Consider the following 18700-nt stretch of genomic DNA (forward strand, 5'->3'; position numbering starts at 1 on the left):
TACTTTTACTAATGAAATAAATACTTGAAAAAACAACGGTATTATTCTGTTATTTGATTAAACTGGCTGGTGCAATCGGAACACTCTCGGATGTTATCCAACGTCTAAGCTAACCGGAGATTGCCGATTAATTATGATTAAAGCTCGTATAGCCCTTTCTGTCGTATATTGTTGTTTTTAAAAGAATAAAACATAATGGTTTGACCATTCAGAACTCCTCTAACATTTTTATCGAAAACAACCTCGGATTTATGACGGTACATCAGTAGAAGTAGTTCGGTTTTTTTTTAATTATATCATTAATTAGAGGTAGTGTTTTAGCTTGTATTTATTGATCTAAGCTGAAATTGATTGCCTTTGACGGGTATTATTGCAAACATAATTAAGGTTCCAAAGAGTTAAGTCATTAAGTTTCAAATTTAATAACTGCTAAATTAAATTACTACGCGATCTACTTGCAGCGTTCTTAAAAAGACCCGATTCCTGACATTGTAAACCGTCCATATAACATCCGAGGTTTTTTCGATAAAAATGACCGAGGAGCTCCGAATGTGATTTGACTACCTCGTGTAGTCGGAAAGTCTCGGCTATAATCCAACATCCGAACTAACCGGAGATGGCCGATTATTTACGATCGAACATCGTGTAGCTCTTTCTGTCGTAATGTAGCATAACGATTTTACTAGGTGGTGAAGTCGGTTCAATCTAGGCTTTTATCATGATTATCCAACGTCTGAAATCACCGGAGGTGGCCGATTACGATTATGATTGTAGATGGTCTTCTTTCATATAGAATAAAACATAACGTGATTTGCACCAGTGCTGAAAAACACGTTTTTTCATTTTACGAAAACAAATGTAAATAAGGGGACATTAGTTAGCTGCAGGAGACATTGCGTCGAAAATATTTTGTGTTCGAATTAAAAGTTTGTCAAACAGGACAACAGTATTCTTTTAAATCGCTGTACATGTATAACTATTTTGCTAATATCAGCAGTCCATCGTTATTGAAAAGCTACGAAGTCACCAATCTGCAACAATACCTTCAAATTACGAGACACCCCCAAAACCCAAATTATGAGATCTCCAAACTGCGAGACCTCCAGAATAATTCAAGATTCAACTTTCAGTCGAACCCCGATGGCTCGAACTCGCTTGGCTCGATTTCATCGATGGCTCGAACTGGATGTAAAGGACCGATTTCTTTAAACTAAATGTAAGAGTTCCCGCTTGGCTTTAATTTTCCGAGGCTCGATGTATTTTCGCCGGTTCCAAAGAGTTCGAACCTTATTACAGGATAGATATAATACATTCAATTAAACATAGATACAACGATAACATGATAGCTTTGAAATCTCAGATATGAAAAAAAGAACTTATAATCAATATTTTAACTTTGCATTAGATACTTTTACATTACACTAACATTTCACTTACACTTCACAGTGAGGATGGACTAACAACTAATTAGTAAATATTTATATTTGTCATGATGAAAGCTAGATTTATTTTAAGATATATTATGGAATGCAAAATAGCTCAAATGGAAACCTTTAATAAAGATCATGAAACAATATTTACAATGTTATGACTGCGTTCAAATGCTTTACAAATTAAGCTGAACGGAATAATTTCCTATCTTTCATAAGATATCTTGAATAATGCGCCTCAGCAGCACCTACGGAATCAGTTGTTCAAAGTGAATGGTTTGTGATTTCAAAAACAGGTTGAACATGCTGGATCTACTTTGTTTACATTTTCCTCATATTGTTTGTAGTTTTTCGCCGAATGAGGTCTCTTGCTGGTAACGTTATGTAATGTTTAGTACACAACGGTGTAATTTTCTTCCCATATGTGGTATTGGCGGGTGTTAAGCACTAAAATCAGTGTTATTTCGCGTGCAGTTTGATCAATTGATCACCGATACATATATAGGAATTTAATATTTAGTTGTCTCTGACCTACTCCAACAGTGACTTAAATTATGTTCCATTGGACACAATTCGAACAAGCAGTGCAAGTGTCTCTTATCTTGACCTAAGATTGGGGAATTCACTGGTCGCAATGTTTACACTTTTTGTGTGTAAGTACAAACTTTTGATTACTGTTTGACTTGATTTTAATATACTGAAGATAATAACAAACCTGATTTATTAATGATGATAGATTTTGAAAAAGCCGTCGATTCGTTGTCTTTAAGTCAGTTGTATTGAAAACCACAACTTTATCATGGCCTTCAAAGTTAAACTTTGATCCTATGTTTAGACAATGGATTTCTTTGTTCCTCAGTAATACAGAAACTGCTGAGCAGATGAATGGTTTTCTTTCATAGTTCTTTAAAATTTGTAGTGGATGTAGACAAGGCGACCCGATAAGCCCATTTAGTTTTATTTTGTGTGCCGAAATTGTATCAATTAAAATGAGAAATTGTTACTCTATCAAGAGCATTACAGTTGGTAATGTTGAATATAAATTATCACAATTTGCAGATGACCTTTTTAGTCGCTAGATGGATCCGGTGTATCAACAAATGCTACCTTAGACTTGTTACATATTTTTTTTTTTTTTTACAAAATTAAAGTGACACTCTTATTCAAAATTATTGCATACACGTGTATAACAAAGAACAATTTTGACTGATATACCTTTAACTACTTACTAAATAATGCATTTATGGAAAATATTGATTACTGATAACAAGATTGTAACCGTGTATTTAATAGCAGAAAGCGCAAAAAATATTAAATGATTGGTGAATGCTAAAAGATTTACTGTGGTTTACTATAGTCTCATAAGGTAGAAATACCGTGATTTGTGCTCATTTCTTTCAAATTAAACTTGGTATCCTTCACAAGAACCATTGTTTTCGACATTTATTCATCCTTTTTAATAAATATAAACAACTTTATTAATTTTGGTTATCTTATTTGGGAATAAGAGTGCATCTTTAACTTAGACTCTCTTAATATTGATAGGTTCCCTAAAATATATCGCACGGTTGATCAAGACAAAATATAAATCAACATGGGGAACTACACAATTTAAATGATTAGGTTTGATATTTAATGAACGATGGAAATAAATGTTACATGCAAAATAGAAAATGCGAAGAAGTGTATGTTATTGGAAGAAGAAGAAAGTTAACTCTAGTTGAAAAGATCACTGTCCAGTCATCGTTACTTCCCCTTTTTACACACCTGTTAACCGTACCCCATTAGATTAGGCTGTTAGTCAAGAATTATTAAGTTGGGGTCTAAAATGATAGCTGTTATAGAAAACTCTAGCCATGTCAAGGAATATGTTATATATTGATAACTCCTTGTAAGGCGCTTAACCCACCCAAAAAAAATTCTGAATGTTTATTTAAAAAAAATAAAAAATATAAATTTGGATTGATATATTTCCGGGAGTATTTTGTATTTATGTTGATAAGTTACCAACTGATAAAGTTGAATATGTACTTGACACGCCTTTGTTGTATAATCATAATATGAATATTGATAATAAAGGTGTCTTTGACAGAAGTCTTCATAATAAAGGAATACGTTATATATGAGATATTGCTTATGAAAGAAATATATTTGTAACAAAGAGAGCCTTACAGAATTGAACAAGGACATATATTTTATTTATGTTTCATAAAGACTTAATAAGAGTTGTTATTAACTACATAAAAAAAGTGTAAATTTTCTTTAAATGAAAATGAAAACACTCTTGTTGAAAGCAATGGAAGTAAATCAGTTTACATTGTACTTATAAATAAAATTGAGACCCCAACTTATCAAGCTAAATTGAACAATTTATTCGAGGATGTTGATCTGAGAAATATTTATGGATTGGTATTTCACGGTATAACTAGGGATACTTATATCATAGATCAATCTCATTAAAATCAGATCCCCAATACACGCTTCACGACGTTACGCTACGTACATAACGTAATATTTACACCTCAACTTCCATTCCTTAAATATGTTCGGATCGTAAATCATTGCATAACAATATACATGAAAGCTATTGATCTTGTTATTGGTTGTCTTGTGTCTGCAGGTCCCGTAAAATATAGATCACCATTTTTAAAAGTGTTAGTTTATTATATTTTAAATATAATGGTACCAGAAGTGTTTCAATTTTACGTTTTAAAGTGATTTCAAGTGGTTGATCTTTTCCCGCGTTTTTGTGACGTCATTTGAAAAAAATGTTTCCGGTTATAGTCGGGTCGTTCTATTTACAGAATGGGTAAGAACGGATTACTTAAAGGTTTTCTTAAATGAAATGAAGAATTTTTTTAACAATTCCTGAATGAAATAATGAACTATTGGTGTAAATATAAGGAATGAATTGCGGGGTTGATGTCATTATCGGGGATATGAACGCAATTGTGTTGGTCAAAGTACGTGTGGAGTCCTTCGGACTCCACACACATTGACCAACCCAATTGCGTTCATAACCCGATAATGACATCAACCCCGCAATTCATTCCTTAAATGAAATGAAGTGAACGTCACGATATGATTTTAATGAGATTGATCATAGATTGACATTAAAGCTTTTAAGGGACTAGACACCAGACAATTGCAAGTAAAAAGAAAATTGTCTATAACTTACATAAAATTGACAGCGTTGTATACAACGCATTGAATCTTCCTTACTTATGTATCACAGCTCTTACGACACCTGCGCATTTTTGCGCATTTTTCCAATTCGTGATTTACTGGGGTCGCCTAGCACGTAAATCCCAGTAAGTGTTAAAATAGCGGCGTCGGTTTATTTATCTGTACGCATGAACATATATTTTTTAAACTAGGAAACCATTATCATGCATTATGCAATATTCTTAAACGGGGAAACACAGATGAGACAGCAACGTGATTGTTGCGTTTATTATTTTAATCATGTATAATGGTGTATAATCGTCCTCATACTACCTCGCGTTGACAATACTACGATTGTTTTGAGGAAAAAGGTAAAAAGACCTAATCAAATGAAATAATCTCTAGTCATGCTGGTGTTTCCGGTGTTTGCACATGCGCAAGGCGAATGTCCGTTGTCTCATTGCCCGGATGGATGGGTTACGTTCCGGGGCTCGTGCTATTACATCAGCGATAACGTCAGCGTCGACTGGACAGAGGCCGGGGTGAGAAGTTTAAAAATAACATGATATTATATGAGGTGGTATTCAAAATACGACGTAAGTCAATCTTATGTCATACATCATTGACTCCATTAATTTTTATCGAGCAATCCGATTAGCTACATCGTTCTTAGATCCAATTAAAACCGGTATTGAATACCGCTCATGGTGTATGTTTTTCGCCATTTCATATTTTCGCTTCGCATCTTAGCATATTTTCGTCGTTTCGCCACGCAACTTGGCGTTTTTTCCTATTGCGTTATATTTGCAGAAATCAGCCATACTAAAAACCTCACAAATGATGCATCGCTTATGTTTTAATTATGGCCGATAATGTCCACAAGTTAACAGTTAACAGCATTTCGATATATATGTGAACAATGTTGTGAACACTCGGAACCTTGAAAAATCGAAGTAAGCAATGACGTCTTTCATTATTCTATGTTTACATGGAATTCATACAGGTTGCATACTTTAATCGGGGTTTTCACTTTGAATTGAAATGAATCGTGCGGTTAAAATGCAAATTCAAGTGAGAATATGAAGCAACATTAATGTTTCAATTTTTATTTTTTATTTTCACCAGCACCACTGTCAGTTACACCACGCGGATCTGGTTGTCATAGAAACGAAGGAAGAGGACATGTTTATCCGCTCTCAGCTCGAGAGGATGTACAGACTATGTGAGTTCGGACTTATCTAACTCTTTACTGACTTAACACACTTAAGATCCCTTAGGATACAATTAAGATGCAATTAAGATACACTTAAGATACACTGAAGATCACTTAGGATTCACTGAAGATCACTAAGGATTAACGACTTGTAGCAGCACATGTGCGACGGTGATTTATCAAACCCCACGCAGCGTTTCTTCCCGTACAATATGAACAGTGTAAGGGAAATCACGTCACCATAGATACATATTCTTGAAATATCATATCACTTAAGGTTTTAAATCATCTTCAATGCCCCTAATCAAAACATGTCACTGAATTTTAATTTTAAAAAAAAATATCCAAAAAGAAAAAGAAAACATATTGTGTATACATTTAAAATCCAGCCAACCTCGTTGATGGTGGCAGAGATCTATTCTGCTTGTCAGGGGAGATCACTGCGTAGGAGATGACAACAGTGTTGTGTATTTTCAGCCAACCAGCATGCCGGGGAGGAGTTTTGGTTGGCGGCCAATGACCAGATGGTGGAGGGGGTGTGGACGTGGTATACCAACGACACACCCCTGGAGTACACTGGCTGGTCTGTCGTCAAGTACAGTCCGATGAGGCTTATATTTTCTTTTGTAATTATTGATAAATGTTGTGAGGTTATGACCATACACACAATTCAAGTTCCCTCAGTAGACTCATACTCCAGTAAACTCATGTTTCACACGTTCTAAGGCGATAATCCCATCATTTATCAATAAAGCTACATTTTGATGCGTGTGAGGTATGTGTGTTGTGTTTGTATTTTGTGTACGTCATGTTTATACGTTGGTTTCTCTGGTTAATGGTCGTTCTGGTATTTACTCTAACAATATGTCTCCAAACAGGTGTCATTTTTTTACTATTGGGCTTGTCCAAAAACTTTCCAGTAAAAGTGTTAACCTCTCTAACTATAAGATATCACAGGGTGTGAGGACGTGGTACAAAAACGACACGCCCCTAAATGGTCCATTTAAGATTCATATGCTTCAGTCATATGTATACTTTTTCATTTTGCCTTTTTTTCTCAAAAAACGTCAACTATTTTCGGGACAGTCGCTCTACCATCTACAATCAAAGCACTAAAGTTACAGAGTTGGGGAGTGTCAACTTTGTACGTCAACTAGCTAGTCATAGGTTGTTTTTGGTTTTTGGACAAACCGATTTTCCAAAAGCCCTATATAATATAAGGGGCATGCTGAATTATCGGCTTACTTTCGCGCGTGTTCACAATGTTTGGAAACATGATGAAGTCATTTTGAGTGTCTTTATGTTATGAATTTAATCAGAAAAAGTGTTGATAAAATTGGAACATGCATGGAAACTTTTCTATTGTTTTAGTTTTTTCATTATTTAATATTTGAAATAAAGAACTTCAATGCAGGTATCCTGGACAGCCCGGAAGTGAGGGAGACGAGGACTGTGCGGTGATCGCCAGCCGTCCCGACAACGGGAATCTCGTGTTTAACGGATGGCACGACGCTCCATGCGCAGCCCGTCACCATCCCATATGTGAAATAAGGTAGGGAATAATTAAACGCGTGTAAAACAAGGGAGCTAAGGTAGGAGTTCACAATATAAGACAAAGAAAGGGTTCACAATGTAAGATAAAGAAGAGGTTCACACTATGTGAGATAGCGTAACGGGTTCCCTATTAGACTATGTTAGATAAGATATCGATTGAAATATGTGCGATAATGTTGGGTTTCACACTTTGTGAGACAATGTTAGAGTTAACAATATGTGAAATAAGGTTAGTGTTCACAATATATGTGAGCCAAGTGTTCACAATATGTGAGATAATGTAGGAGTTCACAAAATGTGAGATAAGGTTAGCGTTCACAATGTTGGAGATAGTGTTTGAGTTTGCAATATGTCAGATAAGGTTAATGCTCACAATATTTGAGATAATGTATGAGTTTACAATATGCGAGACAAGTTTATGGTTCACAATATTTGAACCAAGGTTAGGGATCACAATATGTGAGACAAGGTAATGGTTCTCAATATTTAGGATAATGTAGGAGTTCACAATATGTGAGATAAGGTTATGGTTCACAATATTTGAGATAATGTAGGAATTCACAAAATGTGAGATAAGTTATGTGAGACAATGTAGGAGTTCACAATATGTGAGATAAGTATAGGGTTCACAATATTTGAGATATTACAAGAGATCACACAATGTACGATAAGGTTGGGGCTCACAATATTTGAACTAATGTAGGGGTGCATTATATGTGAGATAAAGTAAACGTTTACAATATTTGAGATAATGTAGGAGTTCACAATATGATAGATACGGTTAGGGATCACAATATTTGGAATACTGTTCGAGTTTAAAATATGTGAGACAAGGTTAGAGTTCACAATATGTGAGACAATGTTAGAGTTCACAATATGTGAGATAAGGTTAGAGTTCACAATATGTGAGATAAGGTTAGAGTTCACAATATGTGAGATAAGGTTAGAGTTCACAATATGTGAGATAAGGTTAGAGTTCACAATATGTGAGACAAGCTTAGAGTTCACACCATTTGAGATACTGTAGGAGTTGACAATATGTGAGATAATGTTAGGGTTCACACTATTTGAGAAAATGTAGGAGTTCATAATAAGTGAGATAAGGTTAGAGTTCACAATATGTGAGACAAGGTTAGAGTTCACAATATGTGAGACAAGGTTAGAGTTAACAACATTTGAGATAATGTAGGAGTTGACAATATGTGAGATAATATTAGGGTTCACACTATTTGAGATAATGTAGGAGTTCATAATAAGTGAGATAAGGTTATAGTTGACACTATGTGAGAAAAGGTTAGAGTTCACAATATGTGAGATAATGTAGGAGTTCTTAATATGTGAGATAATGTTAGTATTCACAGTATGTGAGATAATGTAGGAGTTCCCAATATGTGAGATAAGGACGGGAATCATAATATGTTTTATAAGGTAGAGGTTCATAATATGGAAGGTACTGTTTGGGTTTAATATAACAGATATAAAGTATAGATTCGTATGTGTGGTAACGTAAGGTGTTTGAAATATGTGAGACAAGGTATTGATGACTTAACATTTTAGATAAGATTAAGCTTTGTTCAGTTGAAGGCTTATAGGCAATCTCGATGGCTTGAAATGCAGGTTATAATCCAAATTGAGTTAAACAAACATTGTTTATGTTTAATGACGAACATTGTACTTACAAGCATTCAATATTGAAATACATTAAACTTAAAGACATGTAAATACAATTTGTAGATTACTCCTAAGCTACAAATGCTTTATTATATGTTTGACCTTTAAGGGTATCATGTATGATTTGCAATTTCAGTTCCGGGCAGTATGAGCCAGGCGTTGTTGGCAAATGAACATATAACGACCGAACAGAAACTACCATTACTCTTCATTGTTCCTTTCAAACACGCAAATAAATGTGTGTTTTTTTTATTTTGACCAATATAGTTATGTTGCTAACTTTCAATAGCTGAAATGGAGAAGTTAGTCGACCAAGTAAATGCTTTCAGCAACAAATGCGAACAGTTGTGTGATTGGAGTGGTTACAAATTCAACATTGGTCTTTATTGAATCTAAGATTGGTGTAGCTAATCGGATAAAGTGGCATAAATGACCAACCTTTTAAATGAATGCGGTCATTGGCGCATGACTTTAAGATTGACTTAAGTAACATATTAAATACCACTCGCTCGATATACATTCTTTCGTCCTCAATATTGTAATACGTAAACAAAACATATGGAAAACGGAAATAAAATCCGTATTACACACTGTATTTTCTTATTCCGTAACACACTATAGACCAATACGCATGCGCAGATCTACTCCGCATTCCTACGCTAAAGAAATAGGGCGTTTTTTGTCAAAGGCATATGTAAAAAAAACTAAACCTATTTTTATTTGAAAAATACTTAAAAGGTTTGCAATGAAATAAATACTACGTTAGTCGGTTGGCCTATGGGGTTGCATTTCTTCTCGTTGCTTGCGTAAAGATACATTGCACTCGGTATTCGGTCTCGTGCGGTATGAACTTTACGCGAGTACCTCGAAATGACCCTCCACAGTTCAACAGACTAACATAATAGTCCCCATATAAAGTTTCCGTCTATATTTTTGTTCATAGTTACCAAGATCTATCTACTGGCCAACAGTCTGCAGGCAAACACCAGTAAATAACAACAAAAACTGATCCTATTGATGACAATTTGGTAGAAACACAGAAAAGAAATTGAAGAAGCAGTTTGTATTTTTAGACGTACATCAACTAAGCAAAAATAGGAAAAAGTGCTTACTGTGAAATGTCAGGTATACGCTTATCTTGCATAAATGGCTACAAATAGAAGTTTCCATGTGTTCTGAACATATGCTTTAGAAAGAAAACACACTATTGGCCGATTGCCGAAAACTTTGCTTATGAAGTATGATGGAAACACTTGCGATCTGCAGTGTTTCTAATTAGATTTTAAGCAGTTGTTTCAGCTGAACTTGTTTTATTTAAATATATAAATATATCAACTATTTCATGTTCAAAAATAAACAATGATGTCGTTAGTCACGTAGTTAACTAAAACAAAGTTCTGCACAATCGGCCCTTTATTATTGTCCTTTCCGATAACTCGATTATCTTTCCCTGAATACTCTTCAAGTGGGCATGCGCAAAAAGCGGAAATTTACTTCCGGGGACTACACAAACCAGGAAGTAAACAGCAACAAGTGAAAATGGAAAGTAAAGATTCAAAACTAATAAAGAAAACGGGCAGGAAAACCCCTAAGTACTGTTGTATTTGTAAAGGAATTTACAGAGGAAAGGTTATTGATGGGAGAAAAGTGTCATTGCACCGTTTTCCTCAGAACAAACGTTTAAAACGTGTGTGGGTGCAGCGATGTAAAACGGTCATGAGATCGTTCCAGTGGAATGAACACAGACGATTGTGTAGTGAGCATTTTGTTGGCTTCAGAGGACCTTCATTCCAGCATACACTTCCATCTATGTTTCCAACTGAGACTGGTGCTACCAAAACCTTCCAGCCAACGGTATTTTTTATTTCTTATATTAGTTTAAGTTCTTCCTTACATGCACCTCAAAATGAATTATGTTATATCAACGGTGCTTAAAAACAATGTCACAGCACTTATTTGTAAATTTTGTAATTTAAGAAATGATTAAAGAATTGTTTTCAAATACAGCCTGGAAAAATGTGTACCATATAGCCTGGCAGATTTTGTACTAAAACATTTATCTTATACAGTTTCATTTGCAATTTCAGCTCCTTGATGAAGACGTAGGTGATGATGATGATGGTGATACGGTCAATGACGATTTAGACCTAGAACTGTCAAATGATGATAGTATACAGCCACAACTGTCATTTGTATCCCCTTCCGGGCATGCCATTGATACCTCTGTCCACCTGCATGATTACTGCATGGGACCAGTACTACAGCCACAGAATCAGTCCTTTAGGTATTGTTCAATATATATATATATTGCTTCTTGTGCTATGAAATCGATCTGATAAGTTAATTACTTCTGATCATTTTTCTTCATTCTTTAACAAAAATAGGAAAATTTAAGTGTTTGTAAATGTTTAAGGCCAAAAAAACAAACATTTGGTTAGGGTTACCAGACTGTACATGTAAGATGTGGTAAATGGGTACATGATCAATTTGTATATGTTTCAGATGTTGTGACACACAGACTGAGAACAACTGTGCAGTGATGGAAGTACAAACTGAAGAAAGTTTCCTGGGAAAAACAGCAGACTTCAGTTCACAAACAGAACATTCTACTAGAGACTTTGGTGTACAATGTCAGCTACCTATGCTCACATATGATGACGTAAAATACAATGACGATTTGGTCAGTTTTTACACCGGAATCCCTAATCGAGTTGTGTTTGAAGCTTTGTTTGATGAAATCAAGGATGAAGCTGAAGTGCGGACATCAAGGCGGAAACTTAACTATAAAGATTCAGATGGAGGACGGCCAAGAACTCTAAGTGTTCTGGATGAATTTTTCATGGTGCTGATGCGCCTACGTCTAGGTCTGTTATTTGAAGATCTAGGTACTAGGTTTTGCATATCCACTTCACAATGTAGTGACATTGTTGAAAGATGGATCAACTATTTACATGTACAATTATCCTTTCTTGTTCAATGGCCATCTCGTGAGGTAGTGAAAAATAACATGCCTGAACAATTTAAAGAGAAATATTCTAACACTAGAATTATTATCGACTGCACTGAAATTTACAGTGAAACATCCAGTTCTCTTTCTTTGAAAAGTTTAATGTACAGTGATTACAAGTCTCACATGACTCATAAGATTTTGGTGGGTATAAGCCCAAATGGTGTTGTAACTTTTGTTTCTGACTGTTGGGTGGGCTGTACCAGTGACAAGAAACTCACAGAAAAATGTGGACTCTTGGACTTGCTTGAAGAAGGAGACGCCATAATGGTTGATAAGGGTTTCACTATTACAGACCTTACTACTCCAAGAGGCATTCATCTCATTATTCCACCATTTAAACAGAAAGGAAAACAATTCTCTAAACGTGAGGTTCTCCTTACAAAAGATATTGCAAGTTTACGAATACATGTTGAAAGGCAAATGGAGAGAATCAAGAACTTTCGAATATTGCATGGCAATATTCCTATAACACAGTCAAGGAGAATTTCTAAAGTGTTCAAAATATGCACATATTTGACAAATCTATGGCCACCACTTGTTCAATAATAACTCATGTGTCAATGAAAGCGTTTGTATATATCAAGCATTAGATTTAGGGATAAAAACTTGTATACTTCTAACTAGAACAATGAAATTACAATTTTGTTTTAAAATCATTTTTTCGAGCAAGTTATATGATAACATATGAGATTACACATTTGATTCAGGTTTGACAAAAATGGATAAGGAAATATGCTCATGTGAATGGATTTCAAGATTTGATTTGAAACATGTATGCATTAACTGATCAATTTATTGATATAATTTTTTGTTTGTGAAACATCTGCTTTGTATTTTGTGGTTTTATTATTTGTAACATTTCTAAGAATAAAAGTCAAAGATCACTTATTAAGTTTGGCTCTGAAATGAGTTTTTTTTTATTTGCCATGTGTAATTGATCTACCACGTACTTCAAATCATTAGTATTGAATTGCTTAAAGGATTTTTCAGTATGAACCATTTTCATATCAGTTTCATAATTGAACTAAGTGGAAATAAGAATAGGCAAGAGTGCCATAGATCAAACTGAAATGCCCGACAAATGTTAACTTTAAGATACATTAGATTAAAAAAACTAGCCCCATGCTAAATATGTCCCAATGTTTAAAGGGACTGTACACCAGATTGGCACCAATAAAGTTTTTTTCTGTAACAAATCTCAGGACAAATTATTTAATAAAATGTTTTACTCTTCTGATATGATAATGGTAAAGAAATACCAAAATGTAAAAGAAAATTGAGCTATGGATTGAACTAGTGTCACCAAAATAGCTGTCCAGTGTTGTATCCACTTTGCTACGAAGGCTTATCCGAAACCATATGAATGCTTAAGCTAATATACCTTACTTGGTTATATCCCATGATATCATCAACTAGCAAATCACGCATAAGAATGAATTCTACTAGGTATACATACCCAGTAAAAAAAAATTAATGGAGAAATATGGAAAAAATAATGCGAAAATAAATTAATTGTATACTACGGTATGTGGTACTTCAGTTAGTTAGTTTCAATGCATTGTACACATTGATACCAAGTTTATGTCAGTTTTTGACAAGTTTCTTTTTTTTTTTCGATATTTCATCACACGGTGTATAGCCCCTTTAAGTTTTGCACCCTGCAAACATAAGAAAGTAACACTCATTTGTTGTTTTTAATTAGCAAGTCAGAAAAGGAGAACAACTCGACAGTCTTGAGTTATGGGCCGTGCAGTAGCTACATGCAAACCAATATTCAATTGAACATCTTCAATTGTTTTAGAGTAAAACTCAGCTACTTCTTTAAACAATGGCAATATAAACGCTATCACTATCCTGCACACAAAATGCAATAATAACACACTTGAAAGGTTAAACATATGTCCATTTATTAAGCTCAGAAATACATCCCTGAAAACTAGATAAATGGAAAGGAAAAGTAGAAAAGGTCAAACATAAAACAAGGAAATAATTAAAGTAGATTTACAGCATCGCATAATCACAATATGTTGACAAAAGTACACATACTTTCAAAATACTGCCCAAAATTTAGATTTACAACTTTTTTATTCATGGTTTCAAATTATAGTAACAATACAGTCATTTTGGAGTTTCATTTTGAATATAGTTATGAAAATAACTGAAAGCAAACAAGATATTCACATAAATTGCCATTATTGATCATTCAAATGTACATGTATAAACAACACATAACTAGACGATGTACAAATCAATTGAACAGACTCATTCCCCTTTTAACACGTTGTGCGTACAGTTCAGGAATGTATGATTCAAGGCAAAATCTGTCAAGTTGACACAACATTTTCAGCCAAAATGATTCACAAAATGCAATTCTCTGTATAGAAAGACCTACACATGTCCAAACTACAAAATCACACCATTTCCTCCCGGTGATTCCCATCTGCCCTTGGACCTGGTAGTAATATTTGTGTGTTTCCTTGAGTAACACCTTGCCATTCTCTAACTGACAAAAAAAATCATTGTCTTCACAGCATTCCTCAGGCGTTTGCATCCTCCATTTCTTAGAGGCAGGACACTTAATCTCAACCAGACCAACACTTTCTGTACAATGTGAACAGAACACAAGCCCATCTGGACTGGCACCAAGGTAGGGTCTGTCGGCACATACAACTAGACCACTGTCTTTAACTGCTAGTCCTTTGTGGTCAGTTTGCATTGCTTTCGCATACATTCTCTTTGCAGCCTTCTCATGTTTAATTCCATATTCTGTGTACTTGCTTGTGAAATTGGAATACAACATCTGCCGCAGGAGTCCGTCAGGTTCAGTTGATTCTTTCCTACGACAGATGCTGCCAAAGTTTGAAGCTGTTAGGCGTTCTTTTCTGGCCTCTTGCCATTTCCCACTTTTTTGGCCCCTTGTTAAGATTTCAGTTAATTGAATTTCTTCAGCGCTTTGCTTCAAAGAGTCAAAATGATCCAAAAACACTGTCTTACTAGAACTGTCCCTCAAGTTTACACTATCATGGTAGTTGAATGGCACAGAATGTAACACAGGGAGATCTGGTTCATTTTCAGTTGTTTCAATTTCAAAGTTTTTTTAACCAGCCTACATTCAACTTCGAACCAACCAGTTTCTGCCTAAATCTGTCAATGTTAACAGTGCATCCATTGATAGAGTTCAGTTCATGGTTTTTGTTTACAGAAACTTTACGTACTGACACGTTGTACAGTTTCTTCTTTGAGAACATAAGATCTTCAGATTTCCTAGGCGACAGCTTACGTTTCCGTGGTGCAGACAGCATGCTGAAGTTGTTCCAGGCACAGGGTTTGGATGTTGGAGCAAGGGTTTTTTTACGCGTCAGGTCTTCAAGTCCATACAGCAGGGCACCAATATGGTTGCAGCATTCACCTTCACTAGATGAAAATAAAAAAATTCATTTACATGTGTGCCTTTTTACTTGTTATACTTACATGTATATTCCAAAACATTAAAGTTTGAAAATGGAGGTGAATACACAGTATTTTACACTTAGTATTTCCTGGTAGGCCATGAACATACAAAACACAAACAGTGCCATAAGTAAACACCAACACGGTGAAGGGAGTTCATTGAATCAATACATAAGCTCGCCTGTTCTTTCATTCAGAAAAAAATAGCAAAACTCAGCTAACCATGAAAGCCAAAATTATGACAGTTATAACATGTGCTTTTTTGTCTCTTGTAACAAGTGTACCAAGTTTGATAAGAAGATATGAAATAGTTTGAAGAATGCCCCAAGTTTAAGTATTTGATAATACTGACAAAATAGCCTAGCGTGTGTGGGTTTGACACCTTTCATCAATGCAGATCAGAGACTTTGATTTATCACAAATTAATTCAACTTACCCAGCTGGACAGTTGCAGAACGCGGAGTGTATGCAGCCAGTCACTTTCGACAGAAGGATCCAGGGTTGGTACTCTGGTGACTTTCTTTTGTCTGCAGTTGGAAATGATGGCAGCACGGAAGCTTGAACATAACAGTGGCTGCACTCTTCGCTTATGAGATGGACCTGAAGAATAAATTATAAATAATATTTTAATTTAAATGACAATAAATAAACAACATACATCATAGAACATATGAAAATTGTACAAAATACATTATTTTTTTTAAAATTAAGATAAGTATATAGTCAGTGTGGTTCGACACATACATGTGCTTGCATCCACCACACCCCCCTTAATTGTGGCTAGCCCCGCCTACATAAAAATGTTGAGTACATTTTTCACACCAAATTATTTTTATGTCCAAGTCAAAATAGTCCCCTTGAGCTAATTATATAACTAGATGAAGTAAACATGGCAGAAAAAACAGCCTCAGACTTATTATAAACTCACTATTTGACATACCTCAACTTTCTGTACATGTCCGTCCACATAATAAGTCCTCGCCTTCAATTGACGTTTCGAGTCTCTTTTCAGTACAATGTAGTTGTATATATCCTTTTCCTCTACAGCAGGAAACAGATCAATAGTGGACTTCCATGCCTTCAGTGTTGATGGCGGTGGAAGACCCTCGCCACATGGGAGGATAAAGCGTTCGGTTGCTCTTCTCTCTCTTTCTTCCCGATCTCTCTCCTCCAGCACGCGTTTGTCAGTTATAGAAAGTCTATATGCGCCTTTTATCCTCTCAATCAATTCGCATTTAAGACCTGATACATTCAATTTCCGGTTCGCAAGGTATCTTTTCAAATCGACGACCTTAAATGGTGTCAACTCATTGTTATTCATACACGCCCCAGTGATCTCATTGTCTACGTCGGCCATCTTGCAAAATGTATTCCCCGGAAGTAGGAAATGGAGTAGCCTCCCTTAGAAATCAGGGGAAGTAACCAAGTTATCGGAAAGGACAATACTCAAAGCCTGCAGCAAACCTAAAGCAAGTTGCATGTCCTGAATGGATCTCGGAGATGGCTTATCAGCGGCTGCTTTTTTTTAGAAAAACACGTCAGATATCTTACCTAATTTTAAGAGAAGAATCTTATTGTTTGTATTGAACTATAAAATTAATTGGCTAAATGGAATCACTCAGGTATAATTAAAGAATAAGTATAACAACTTTGATAAATACGCCCAAGCCCTCGACTTTTGTCTTCATAGGATCCATGTTCGAGTATGAGGGCAGAACCGTTCAGTAAACATGAATAACTCACAATTATGTGATCGCAAACATGGTCGTACATAACTCGAATACAGAAGTAAAGAACTGAGTCCGTATTCACAAACGTTGAACAACTGAATTCTTAAATGTTTCAAAATACCTAAACATGTATTTACCTTTACTGACTTTCTACCCCTTCATACAGGCGTCAACACAAAACAGAACATATATAGGATCTGACACGAGTTGTCATGTAATACAAGATTTTATTAAACGAGTTCATGAAAATTGTTAGTAAGCGGGCCTCTGGCGAGCTTACTAACAACTTTCATGGACGAGTTTAATAAAATTCTTGAATTAAATGACAACTCGTGTCAGATCTTTTTTATCACATGCTTAAAACGGTGTTTTACCAATTAAGTTCCACTTTCTGAACCGATTGTTTGACAGCCAAAGTACTCAGAGTAGAATGTCAACGATGCGCCATATAAATTGTTCCAAATTAAAATGACAAAAGTAACTAGCAGTTATCAAGTTTTAAAATCTGATAAAGCGCTTAACAAGTCACAAATATAAAAATGTGTAGTAAAATATCCAACAACATGAATAACGAACGATTTTAACCAAAAAAACCCAATAAGTACACAATTTGATGACGTCACACTCAGAGTACATGCATTTACGCGGTTTATGTGACCTACATCGGTCTGTCAAGCTTTACTGTGTGCACGGATTTAAGTTATTCGCTGTCGCTTTCTACGATGATTTTGCAGCGTTTTCTTGGTGTACATGGTGTTTCACAACATGCAGATAATAACGGCGAAACCTTACTCTGTACTGCATGGATGTTGATGTTGAAAACGTTAATTTCCACCAGGAATGTTTCCAGAGAACATGATGTTCTAGCCGCCATGGGATTAGCTAAAGAACTTCAGCGAACACGTTATATATTACCTTTTTGGATGTGTTCGCTGAAGAGAACGCCGTATCCAAACCCTACCAGAATTCGTGACATTTTTATGTCACGCTGTTGGTTCACTTGTATGCATTGTACAGACAAAATAGCTGTATCCTTAGGTAAATGAAGCAAAATGTAGTTCACAAACTCATTTTCAAAACCAAAAAACGCTTTAAAGATAGTTGATTTAGCATTTTAATAAATCCTATTACAAGCATTCCTTATCTAGGTCATAGTTGTGTTCAAATTTAATCACGTGACACCAAGATTTTCAGAAAATACCCATGTGAACTAGTGTTTATTTTGCTGTTATTTTTTATATTTCGAATAATTAATAAATAACTAATAACAAATTTGGAATAAATAAATAGTTTTTACTTATCAAAAGGTATTTACAGCCTTACTGCAATTGGATTCAACTAAATGAACAATGTGAATCCGATGCTAAATATAGAATCCATCGACGTCATCATGGTCATGTGATTGCATTGCATCATCACACTCAATTGATTCTGGTTGACTTTACTATGGGGGTTACGCCATAACGTTAATGTGTTG

At 35.1% G+C, this 18700-nt stretch overlaps 3 protein-coding genes across 3 annotated transcripts; 2 read left to right on the plus strand and 1 right to left on the minus strand.

Moving 5' to 3' along the window:
* The first annotated feature begins 1941 nt into the window (after positions 1–1941).
* On the plus strand, positions 1942–9289 carry LOC128211000 (perlucin-like protein). The gene is made up of 6 exons (XM_052915366.1): positions 1942–2083; positions 5001–5137; positions 5721–5817; positions 6286–6391; positions 7223–7360; positions 9170–9289. The coding sequence occupies exons 1-6, from the start codon at positions 2065–2067 to the stop codon at positions 9204–9206; spliced, it is 534 nt and encodes a 177-aa protein (XP_052771326.1). The 5' UTR covers positions 1942–2064; the 3' UTR covers positions 9207–9289.
* Positions 9290–10605: 1316 nt separating this feature from the next.
* On the plus strand, positions 10606–12308 carry LOC128210559 (uncharacterized). The gene is made up of 4 exons (XM_052914909.1): positions 10606–10887; positions 11121–11317; positions 11536–11897; positions 12247–12308. The coding sequence occupies exons 1-4, from the start codon at positions 10750–10752 to the stop codon at positions 12306–12308; spliced, it is 759 nt and encodes a 252-aa protein (XP_052770869.1). The 5' UTR covers positions 10606–10749.
* Positions 12309–15116: 2808 nt separating this feature from the next.
* Positions 15117–16850, minus strand: LOC128210560 (uncharacterized). Its single transcript, XM_052914910.1, has 3 exons — positions 16434–16850; positions 15930–16093; positions 15117–15457 (listed from the first exon to the last, which is right to left on the minus strand). The coding sequence occupies exons 1-3, from the start codon at positions 16848–16850 to the stop codon at positions 15130–15132; spliced, it is 909 nt and encodes a 302-aa protein (XP_052770870.1). The 3' UTR covers positions 15117–15129.
* Between the last annotated feature and the right edge of the window lie 1850 nt (positions 16851–18700).

The sequence above is a fragment of the Mya arenaria genome, chromosome 12, assembly GCF_026914265.1.
Source record: "Mya arenaria isolate MELC-2E11 chromosome 12, ASM2691426v1".
NCBI classification, from domain to species: Eukaryota; Metazoa; Mollusca; class Bivalvia; order Myida; family Myidae; genus Mya; species Mya arenaria.

Coding starts and splice junctions, on each gene's coding strand:
- LOC128211000 (XM_052915366.1), top strand. Junction 5,818..6,285: donor CGAGAGGATGTACAGACTAT/GTGAGTTCGGAC, acceptor GTGTATTTTCAG/CCAACCAGCATGCCGGGGAG. Junction 7,361..9,169: donor CATCCCATATGTGAAATAAG/GTAGGGAATAAT, acceptor TTGCAATTTCAG/TTCCGGGCAGTATGAGCCAG.
- LOC128210559 (XM_052914909.1), top strand. CDS start 10,750: ATGAGATCGTTCCAGTGGAATGAACACAGACGATTGTGTAGTGAGCAT. Junction 10,888..11,120: donor CCAAAACCTTCCAGCCAACG/GTATTTTTTATT, acceptor TTGCAATTTCAG/CTCCTTGATGAAGACGTAGG. Junction 11,898..12,246: donor GCTGATGCGCCTACGTCTAG/GTCTGTTATTTG, acceptor GGGCTGTACCAG/TGACAAGAAACTCACAGAAA.
- LOC128210560 (XM_052914910.1), bottom strand. CDS start 16,850: ATGGCCGACGTAGACAATGAGATCACTGGGGCGTGTATGAATAACAAT. Junction 16,094..16,433: donor GACATGTACAGAAAGTTGAG/GTATGTCAAATA, acceptor TTTATTCTTCAG/GTCCATCTCATAAGCGAAGA. Junction 15,458..15,929: donor TTCTGCAACTGTCCAGCTGG/GTAAGTTGAATT, acceptor ATTTTCATCTAG/TGAAGGTGAATGCTGCAACC.